Source organism: Chrysochloris asiatica, unplaced genomic scaffold (assembly GCF_000296735.1).
Source record: "Chrysochloris asiatica unplaced genomic scaffold, ChrAsi1.0 scaffold00160, whole genome shotgun sequence".
In the NCBI taxonomy this organism is placed as follows: Eukaryota; Metazoa; Chordata; class Mammalia; order Afrosoricida; family Chrysochloridae; genus Chrysochloris; species Chrysochloris asiatica.
The window spans coordinates 7,540,316-7,552,127 of NW_006408678.1; the positions used below are offsets into that span (position 1 = coordinate 7,540,316).

General features: G+C 38.9%; 1 protein-coding gene across 1 annotated transcript in view; it reads right to left on the reverse strand.

Annotated features, from left to right (window-relative positions):
- Positions 1–10,155, reverse strand: part of SCYL2 (SCY1-like 2 (S. cerevisiae)) — an 88,636-nt gene extending 78,481 nt beyond the window's left edge. The window contains exon 1 of the mRNA XM_006871114.1: positions 9,977–10,155. Coding sequence (XP_006871176.1) covers positions 9,977–10,153 — 177 coding nt within the window. The 5' untranslated portion in view covers positions 10,154–10,155. The remainder of the gene's footprint in view (positions 1–9,976) is intronic.
- Positions 10,156–11,812: the final 1,657 nt, after the last annotated feature.

Genomic DNA, 11,812 nt, shown 5'->3' on the forward strand with positions numbered 1-11,812 from the left:
AAAAAAAAAAAAAAAAAAGACATCAAACCATTAAAAAAAAAAGAAAGAAAATACCAAAATGGTTATGTCAGAATAGACTTTTAAACTTGCTCTGCAGCATAGAGATGCTAATGTCCAAAGAAATACTCTGCTCTTAACAGGTCAGAGAAGATAAAACCTGAGGATGTGTCATTGGATTTGAGACTGAAAGGAGTAGGGCATAGTGCTAGTATATTTAAGAATTGCAATGAAAACACATATCCTAACTTTTCAACTTTTATAGTCTATTTAATAATAAACATTGCCCTTACTTTCCAAAGTAAAAAAAAAGAAAAGAAAAAAAAAAAATCAATCTAACTATGCCAGCTGATAGACAGAGTGCGGCCATCTTAATCTTGTGAGTGGCTTCAGAGACAAGACAACATATTGGCATTGCAGAAACATACTCTCCGAGATAATGGTGCAAGGTTTTTTGTTGTCCCCATACTTTCCTGGTGATCAGAAGCATGGCCAGCCCTGATTAGTAACCTAGCCTTGCATGAGTGGGATCTCTCATCTTTGCCTGCCCACTGGCATGGAAATACCCTAATCCTCCAGGTGTTTGGGGTTTGCATGAAATACTTCTGGATAGGGCACCCAGAACAGACAGCCTTTAGCCTTATAGGAACTCTTATCTCAGTTAGAGGGCTCCAGTGAAGCTTTTGCTTTCCCTGTGGGTGGAGCCATATGGAGCTCATTGGCACATTTGTGAGCCCAGTCAAAGGAGTGTGGAGCTATCCACACCAACCCTGGCAAATGGATTCAGGTAAACCTTGCTTAAACCTGCAAAGCTGGCCCTGGCCAGTCCTGGATTAGCTCTCAATAGGAGAAGCAGCTGGACAGACACCTGGGGTTTACGAAAAAGAAGGCAGGTGATCTGTGCTGGCTGACCAGGCAGGTTACAGCCATCTTGAACTTTTGCAGGTGGCTCTGAATGCAGAGGGTGTTTGGTGGCACAGAAGCATAGCCCTTATTGGTGGAGGAAGAGGTGCAAACCTTTTTCTTGTACCCCATATTACCCTGATGAATAGTGGTATGGGCAGCCCTCACCTGAGTATACTCCCAGGAAAGCTACTGCTCACCTGTCATGGTTTTTTCCTTTCATTGTTTTTGTTTCTTTATCTTTCTTCCACTCTTCCTCACTTTACTTACCCATATGCTTTATCCTTTGTATATTCACTTTCATTGTTTCTTCTTTTTTCTTTATATCATTATTTTTTCACTTGTGAGTGCAGGAAACTGACGTTCTGGACCTTATAGTAGATACAGAGCTCTGGTGTTGTTCTGTGAGCACAGTTTCTGTGGGTTTTCAATCCCTCCCCCACGGAGCCTTTCCTACCTGGCTATCTGCTGCCTCCCAAACCGGAAGTTGAATAAATCTAGTATTTTTAGATCTCAAAAAAAAAAAAAAAAAGTCAATCTATCAATTACTATCCTCATACAAAGTGTCATTTAACTGGCAGTATTATGAAATTCCTGAGCTGTTTAAGTTTCTGAATTACAAAAGAAACAGGTCAGCAGATTAAGACTTTAAAATGAAAACAAAACTGAAAGTGCCCTAGTTTTAGAAAATCTACTGCAAATCAGAACATATAAGGTCATGGTAAATGTGGGGCACTAGAAGACTAATAAAAATGTTCAGATAAATCCATTTTGGAGAGCAGTCACCTGAAAAAGCTGAACACTGTTGTCAAGAAAGACAGAAAAGCTGCTGTGGCTATGCGGGTTAATGTGCTGGGCTGCAAGGCCAGTTTGAACCACAAGGTCGGTGGTTCAAGCTCACTAGCTGCTGCTCGGGAGCCCTGTACAGGGTCACTATGGGTCAGAACCGGCTCGAAGGCACTAAACAACAACAATAGTCCAAGAAACAAGCAAAACGTTCATACATGTGCATGTGCGCACACATGCCCATAAATGTACTTATTTGTAAGTCAATACATTGAACCCAAGGCATTTGTCTCAGAAATAGCTCTCAAACAAGGATTCTCTAAAAAAGGAAAAGAATGTGTTTAAAGAAGTGCCTATATTTAAAGAACCACTTTAATCCAATACAGGACACTCTGTAGAAAGACTAGGTCAGTTATAAAGCTGTAACAGATGCACAGCAAAATAAACTCAACGCTTAGTCACAATCTTGGAGACATTTAAAAAGTCAGGTGACAAGACATTAAAAAGTCAGGCAGCAAAGAATTTTTCAAGGAATTTTCAAAAACCCAACAGACCCCCAGGAAATCTAAAATTTAAAAAAACTAACTACAAAAAGGTTTGGTAGGTTTACAGTGAGGATCATTCCCATCCCCTTGGAACACAGGGTTAACAGGGATGGACAACTTAGATACTGACTACTCAAAGTGGGGGACTATAAAGGCAAGAAGTGACTGGCTTACAAGCTTTCAAGAGAGCTTGAGGGATTTCCAATCTGTTGGAACAGGGCTGATGAAAGTAGGTGGAGATAAGACTCCTGTGGTACAATAATGAATAACTGCTATCAGGACTGACTGTGCAGGTTGAAAATGTAAAGGTAGATGTTTTGTAACAAAAGGAAGGGAATTGATGATTTTGCAGTCCAGGAGCAGAGGTCCCTAGGACCATCAAGGGAGAAGAGCAGAGTGCAGGACCCAGCCCAGAGAAGCAGTGATGCCAGCGATGGAGGCAGAGATGATGACATGGAGAGATGGAGCAGAGAGGGAGAGGGGCTTTGAGCTGACAACCAGGTGGCACGCTTGCAGGGTTTACCCTTTGGTTGTTTGATGATGCATGGAGGGGATTGTAATCATGGCAATGAAACAAAATATAATAGGATGAATGTAAAATTGGTGTTCTCCCATGTAAACTATCACATAATTCACAATAAAAGCTTTTTAAAAAAGGTTTGGCAGGGCGCGGAGCAACTGTCACCATTGATGGAAGTGTTTACTAGTACACCAAACCCAACCCTAACCCACAGTTGTTGAGTCGATCCCAACTCAAAGCAACCCGACCGGACAGAGGAGACCTGCCCCTATTTCTCCCACTGAGGGGCTGGTGGGTTGGAACTGCAGCCCTTTTGATTAGCAGACAAGAGTTTTAACCACTGTACCACCAGGGTTCCTAAGTTGATACAACTATCCTGGAAAACTGGCACTCACCAAACGTATTATTTGCTCAGCATACAAATTAAACAAGTATGGCGACAGAACACAACCTTGTCGCACACCTTTCCCAATTTTAAAACATTCAGTGTTTCCGTGCTCTGTTCGAACAACTGCCTCTTGGTGCAGGTACAGATTTCTCAGAAGTACAATGAAGTGTTCTGGACTACTCATACTTCTCAATGTTGTTCATAGTTTGTCATGATCCACACAATGGAAAGCCTTCACGTAGTCAATAAAGCAGAGGTAAACATTACTCTACATAGAAACGCAAAACTAAAACTGCTCCTATGTTCAACAACACAAATGCATCTCATGAAAATCATACTGAGGAAAAGGAGCCAAACACAGTACAAGCCATATGATTCATTTAAATAAACTTCAAAAATAGGCAAAATTATTCTGAGATATTCAAGAACAGGGCAATGGTTACCTAGGGAGATAAAAGCAGTGGTGAGTAATGACTAAGAACGAAAACAGAATTAGCAATGTTCACGTGTGAACATTTATTCAGCTGTAACGTAGGACTGGTGCACTAATCTTTATACATATTTAAATTTCAGAAACTAAGTTTATGTTTAACAAATTAAATAGAAACATAATTTCCATTCTCCAGATGTCCTCTTAAAATGTTTGTAGCACTTGACTAAAGAACGATTAAAAAAAAAAAAAAAATGTTGTGAAAAAGGACCTATACTCATGGATGATGTTTTTGTTAAGTGCCATCAAGTCAGTTCCAACCTGTAGCGACCTTGTATAAGGTTTCCGAGGAGCAGCTGGTGAGCTTGAACCACCAGCCTTGCAGTTCAAGGGGCTTTGTAGTATGGCACATTAACCCACAGTGCCACACCATGACTCATGGATGTAGTAGCTCAAAATACCAACAGAGAGGGAAGAAGACTTCATATCAGGTATCAATGCTATCCCCTCTGCATACAGGATAGATAGGGACAGGCAACTTAGACACTGGTTACCTAAAATGAAGGGGCGATTAAAAAAAAAAAAAAATGGTTTTGTCAGGGGTGGGGAATATCCGATCCACTCCATAGGCCAAATCATTTGATCTGATCATGTCAAGGCAACTGCATTTCCAGTCATCGTATTTGTTGTTGTTGTTAAGTGCCGTTGAGTCGATTCCAATCCATAGCAACCCTGTATAGGGTTTCCGAGGAGCAGCTGGTGAGCTTGAACCACAGACCTTGCAGTTCAAACGACTCTGTAGTCTGGCGCATTAACCCACCAGCACCACACCACGACTCCATATTTGTTGTTGTTTAGTGCCTCAATATTACAGGTGCATTAATTAAATGTTTGGCCAAGTATAGCAGGCTAACTTTTAAGTTGACAATTTTGTATGGCCCACAAATGATGTGATAAGTTTTGGCAGAAAAGAGGTTCCCCACCCCTGTTCTGGTGTGGCGCTGTGAGATAATGCACTGGACCGAAAGGTTGGTTTGAACCTCAATGTCAGCAGTTCAAATTCCCTACCTACTCCTTGGAAACCCTATACAGGGTCACTATGAGTCGGAACCATCTTGAAGGCACTTAACATCAACAGTGACCCCTGTTAGGTGAACACTCAAAAAGGAAACAACAACTCCACAGGTGCACTAATGGCTTGTACCATCAGTGTATCAGTTTAAACTATCACTTATAATGCCAGTACATTATATCTAAAGGCTATCAATTTCAACATGTTTTAAAAACTGTATTTGCTTAAGTTTATTTAAATAATATTTTATAAAATCTTCGTGGCTTTTTCTGTGTTGGCTTAAGAACTTTATTTAGCAAAAAAACTTATGTACGCTTTAAAAAGAATTCACTGTTCTTTAATGAACATCCTTCAAAAACAATAAAAATCAACAGAAAATGGTTTTTGGAAGCATAAAAGCAAACCAGTATAATGAAGTTAATAGACATACCAGTAAATAAACTTTACCGATTCTTTTTAAATGATACACTACAGGTTTCCTAAATGTTATTTTCACTTGTTCTATGTTTGTTATTGTTTTTAAGGGCCACCGAATTGGTTCTGACTCACAGTGACCCTGTACATAGGAGTTCTGAGGATCAGCTGGTGGATTTGAACAGGCGACCTTATGGTCCTCAGTGCAGTGCTGAGTCTACCTGTTCTGTAGGCGCTGTTACTGCTACTCTTCTCTAGGGCCTTCACATACTGAGATTTACATTGTCAAAGTCATACCTGATCTGAGAATTATCATTACAATCCAAGGCACTACTGTAAGCTTGAAACGTTTCTATGGAAAAAAAGCACACTGATAACCTCTAATAGGGTATGCAAACCTTGAAAATACTATTTACATAAGGAATTCTTTATTTTGGATTTTTGTTTCTTCTTGATAATATTGTATTATGATAGAGGCAAGTATTCTTGTTACAAAATTTGGCTTATGAACAACTCCTCACTTTGAAACAACTGAACCAACCCCTACTTGCAACAATTCTTCATCACAGTCACTCTAACTCGCTATATATGCAGCTTTTGAATCTTTGTAAAGGCTTAGAGCCTTTCTTTCACTAAAATAAAGACTAAGAGCTGTATGCACCTGTTCCGACTTACCTGCAAAGTCCTAAAAGATATAGTAAGGAATTCATACAGCTTATAACTTGGAGACTGTACTTTTCTTGAAAATCATATGTAAAAAATGAAGTTTATTTGAGATAAGGAAAAACCAGAAATAAACTTTATGTCATGGTATTTATTTCACTAAAAAACAATAGAATATACTTCCATGTCTTTACTTTTTAAACAATGTGTAAGAATTCCCCAGCTTAGAATACCTAACTTTCTGTTTATCTCTAAGTCAATATCAAATTCAAGATACATATGCTGCTAACAAACAAGTAGGCCGACCAAGTACACAGTATGCTAGGTCAAAGACGGCTGAGAGGCAAGAAAGAAAGAAAGATGCCCTTCATTGTCTCCTTATTGGTGGGAAGGGGGGGTTGGTGGATGAGACACTAAGAACAGTAACCTTTCCCATTATTTTTCTTCTAGTTCTCTTTAGTCAATAACACTTTCTCTGACGATGTTTCTGTATGTGCACAGTAATAGCCATGCTATGGTTAAATGCTATTAATCACCTAAAATGTGACCAGTACAACTAAGGAACTGAACTTAAATTCACTGAGATCTGAATAATCCTGTGTGGCTAGTGACTATCATGTTGGATAGCATAGTTCTAGGCTATCCATAATCTGACTCTCTTTTAATAAAAATAAGACAATTGAAAAAGAATGAAAACTTCAATTCAGGGAAAAGTAAAATGATGTTTCAGTGCCAAGGTAGTAAGACTTAACCAATTTCTTAAGGAATCAGTTAGCAGTCAAAACTAAAATCTGAAGTTCAAAGGAGGTAAAGAGAGAAAATTCAAAACCATATCTAAAGAAAACTGCTCTAGCAGTCAGCAGTTGAGAACGGGGCTCCATCACTGGGGCTTGGGCTCTCATGGTCTATGAAGAACAACAGAAGTCCGACACTCTAAGAGTATTTAATATCATTCTCACTCTGTAAACTACTGACATCAACATACACACCTAAGAATCTAGTCAGTTAAAGCAAGAAAACACTATTAAACTACCACGTCATTAATTTTTAAAACGCAGAACTTAGTAAATTTAGCATTCTTTTGTTTTCCTGTTATGATTATAAAAGCCAACTGAGCTAGTACTGGAGGTTGGTCATTTAATGTTTTACATAATTTTATGATCTCACTGGTGACTTTTTTTTTAAATGTTTTATTGTGAATTCTGTGATAGTTTACAAGGGAGAACATTAGCTTTACATTCATCCTATTGTATATTGTTACACTGCCATGGTTACAATTCCCTCCATGCATCATCAACCAACCAAATGTATACCCCACAAGCCTGCCCCCTGGTCCTCAGCACACAAACCCTCTCCCTCTCTGGGTTTAGAGTTCCCAGTCGCTCCGTCTCTCAACGTCATCGTCTCTGCTTACATCTCTGGCATCACTGCTTCTCTGGATAGGGTCTCACACTCCACTCTTCTCCCCTGATGGTCTCAGGACCCTTCACTCCTGGACTGCAAAGTCAACCGCTCCCCTCTTTTTGTTACAAAATGTCTACCTTTACATTTCCAACCCTCACAGTCAGTCCTAATAACAATTATTCACTATTGTACCACATGAGTGCCATCCCCATCTCCATTCATCAGCCCTGCCCAGACAGATTGAATACTATTCAGTGGAGATTCTACCTTCCTCCACGCCCTCTGGATCTAGGCTCCCTCTTGAAATCTTGTAAGCCAGTCACTTCTTGCCTTTGTAGGCCTCCTCATTTTGGGTAGCCAAGGTCTGATGGTTTTTGTTAAAATGCCTAATATGGAGCTGTGCGTTAATGCACTGGACTGCAAAGATGCTTTGAACTGCAAGGTCGGCAGCTCAAGCTCACCAGCCACTCCTCAGAACTAACTCTACAACACCCAACAGCAACAATAACAATACCCAAATAACCATGTTCAGTTTTGGATTAGTTCTTATGAAAAGAAAGAAAACAATATTCAAAACAGATAGCTTCAATCAGGATTTAAGATGCAGAACATAAAATATCCATTTAAAGTACAAGTCTTGGACTTCATTAAATACTTATAACCAAATGGCATTAAAAACAAGATTTCCAAGTCAGGTACAAACCAAATGACAACAACCTATCACAAGATTTGTGCTTTACTCACTATGTAAAGGCTTTTGACTGTATGGCTTATGACAAACTATGGATAACACTGCAAAGATCAGGTGTTCCAAGACACTTCCACTGTCCTCATAAGGAATCTGTGCAGTCGTTAGAACACTGAATAGTTTAAAATCAGGAATGGTGTGTGCCAGGGTTGTATCCTTTCACCATACTTACTCAATCTGTATGCTGAGCAAATAATCAGAGAAACTGAATAAATGAGAAAAAAAAAAAAACATGGCATCAGAATTAGCAGATGCTACAACCTTGCTGGCTGGAAACAAAGAGAGGTTAAAATACTTACTGATAAAGATCAAAGACCATAGCCTTCAGTATGGGTTGCACCTCAATGTGAAGAAAACAAAAATCCTCACAACTGGACCAGTAAACAATATCCATACAAACGGAAGAAAGACTGAAATTGTCTAAGACTTCATTTTGCTTGAATCCACTATCAACACTCATTTAAGCAGCAGTAAAGAAATCAAATGATGTATTGCATTAGGCAACTCTGCTGCACAAGAACAAGAGCAAAGATGTCAGTTTGAAGACTAAAGTGCGCCATGGTATTTTCAATAACCTCATGTGCATGTGAAACAATAAGACGGACTGTAGAAGAATTGACACATCTGAACCATAGTGTTAAAGAAGAGTACTGAAAGTATCATAGAAGAACAAATCTGTGCTGGAATAAGTACAGTCAGAATGCTACTTAGAAGCCAGGATGATGAGACTTTGTCTTTCAAATTCTGGACATGTAACAGCCCCTGGAGAAGGACATCATGCTTAGTAAAGTGACGGGTCAGCGAAAAAGAGGAAGAGCTCTAACAAAATGGCCTGACAGAGACGCAGCAGCAATGGGCTCAAGTACAACAACTGGAAGGATGGCGTAGGCCGGACAGCGTTTCATTCTGTTGTGCATATGGTCGCTATGAGTCAGAACCGATGGGACAGCACCTAACAACAACACCAAAGAACCAAGATTCCTACTTCATAAAAGGAAATCCAAAACCAATATGGCCTTCAGTGTTTGTTTAGAAAATAAGATAACTTTGGAAAAGCAGCAAATAACAAATACCTACAACTCATTACAGTAGTCACTGGGAAGTATAAGGGGACTTCAAAAGTTTGTAGGAAAAGTCCATAAACTTTTCATCCCATATTTCTATGCATCTTTTAAAGCCCCATGTGTGTAATAAATCTCACACTTCTTACAATTCCCAAGGTTCACATGCAGGAAAGTAAAGGCACTTTGGACAAGATGGTTTGTTTTTTTTTTAAGAACTGCATTTCTACAGAGGTTTTAAACCTAGAGATTTTTTTCTTATTTAACAATTCCAACATTGAGCTATTAAGTAAAATTAACAATCACAAATTTCTAAGAATCTCTTGGTCAAGGATCAATATGAAAAAAATTTGTGCAAGTCAGTCAATCTACTCTTATTCAAAAGAAGTTAGCTTTAAAATACTTGGACATAATCGTATTGCAAACCCACTATTATATGACACAAACTTAACTTCTCCTGACAGTAAAACCCATCAGGTTAAACACTAAAGAATATCATAGATACCTATTACCTACAGAGCTATACAATGAAAAAGTGAATAGGAATGTACTAAATAAAAGACAAAACATTGGCAAATTTTAACTGGGTATAAATTTAACTGGTCTATAACTTATTGACAGATACGAAAAGAATATTTAATGATCAATTTTATCAATTATATCTTAAAATGTAGCATTGTAGGATAAATACTGGACTGTAAATCACAAAGTCAATGGTTTAAACTCACCAGATGAGCCTCAGAAACCCTGTATAGAGTTGCTGTGAGTTGGAATCTACTTGACAGCACTTAACAACAATAACAACATATTCACTTGCTCAAGTGACACATCAGTTTATTGCATAAAACTTTACTACAAGATGAGCCAGTATGTCCATTGTAACTAGGTGACTCAGGGCACACTGGAAAGCCCTTGACTTTATGACTTTAGGAGATGAAACAAGAGGAATAAAAAACTTTAGGTCATTTCTAACATAACAATGTACACATGCACTTTGTGGTACTTACAAAGTGCTTTTCCTAACTAACATGGGATTAAAGCTGACCTGTTTTGTTGACTTTTTTGTGCCATTAAAAATCTTCCAAGCTAGGCCACTGCCACCACTGGCAATGTGTCGCCCAACGTCGAATTCTCTGGTGACAGGATTTCCCATTACAGCACTGGTGACGTCAGCTGTTACTTTTGTAACAGTGTTCTTCAACTTATTAAGCATGGACTCCATGGCTGCCAAACCACGCAGGTGCAGTTACCTAAAGACACATGGCAACAGAGAGCACTGATCAGGTGTTTTTTACATGTTCAAGCATATAACATTCACATTTAGTCTGAAAAGTTTAATATCCCAAACAATGAAAACCCTACACAGAAAAAAGTGTAGGTTTCATTATCAGAAAACTGAATACACTTGAATGTAAATTTAAGCACAGAAACTAAACTGCTCATCTCAAACTCAGTTCACACAGAGCAGGAGGAGGAGATACACAAGTATATTCACCCTGACACTGACACAAAGGGAATGAACACAGACCCTTCAAAGATTTAAAACTCATTATGAACCCACTTGACAGCACTTAACAATATTCACTATTAAATAAAAATTACTGTTTAACAATGAGAGCATTTGAGATGTTTTCTAAAGGAAACCAAAAATGATGGCAAAGAAAATAAAATATACACAATCATGAGGTTAAAAATATTTTTAACGTTTCACGTAGCTTTTTAATTAATGACTACTTGTATTGCTTTAATAATTAGTGTTCTTAATAATGGACTCCTGGTATGACATTGTAGGATAAGCACTGCACTGGAAACTATAAGGCCAGCAGTTCAAACCCACAAGCTGCTCCTCAGAAACCCTATACAGGGTCACTATAAGTCAGAACAGACTCAACAGTACTTAACAATAGCATTATTAATAATTGGCAATTTCTTAAGGTTTAACGATCAATAATTATTACAAAGACTAACAACTGGCTTAACATTTCTCATTTAGTAAATTAAAAGAGACTCTAATTGAGATGATATCTGCTGTCTAAAGATTGTTGTTGTTGAGTGCTGTCGAGTCGATTCTGACCCATAGAGACCCTGTATAGGGTTTCCAAGGAGCAGCTGGGGAGCTTACACCACCAACCGTGCAGTTCAAATGACTCTGCAGTCTGACGCATTAGCCTACAACACCACACCAGAACACTTATAATGCTGGGGTAACCTTAAGGTTTTTGGGGGGATATATTATGTGGGTATAGCCACCACTTGTCTGTCAGCTTGTGGTACTGTAGGGGCTGGCATGTTGCTGTGATGATGGAAGCTATGCCACTGTTATTTTACATGCCAGCAAAGCCACCTAATGTGGACAGGTTTCAGCTGAGCTTCCAAACTAAGACACACTAGGAAGAAGTCATGACAGACTGCTGATGGGTGTTTAGCCACTGAACACCTTATGAACAGCAGCAGAACACTGTCAGCTCCAGTGCCAGAAGAGGAGCCCCTCCCTCACATTGGAAGGCACTTCAAAAAGTACTGAGGAAGAGATTAACACAGAGTTGACCATGAAGATGGAAATGGAGTAGAGCTTTTAGGACCTTCATTTGCTGATGGGGCACAACTCAAAATAAGGAGAAACAGATACACAGGCTCACTGTGAGTCAATACCAACTTGACAGTACCTAACAATAACAACAACAACCATTGTACCAAAAAGAAATGATGTTCAACCATTTCAAGAGATAACATGATAAAAGAACCATAGTACTATAGGAAGAATTTCAAGTTGCAGCGAAGGCCTTAGAGAAAAACAAGGCTCCAGGAATACAATACAGACTGAAATCATTCAACAAACTAATACAGCACTAGAGGTGCTCACTCATCCATATGAAGAAAT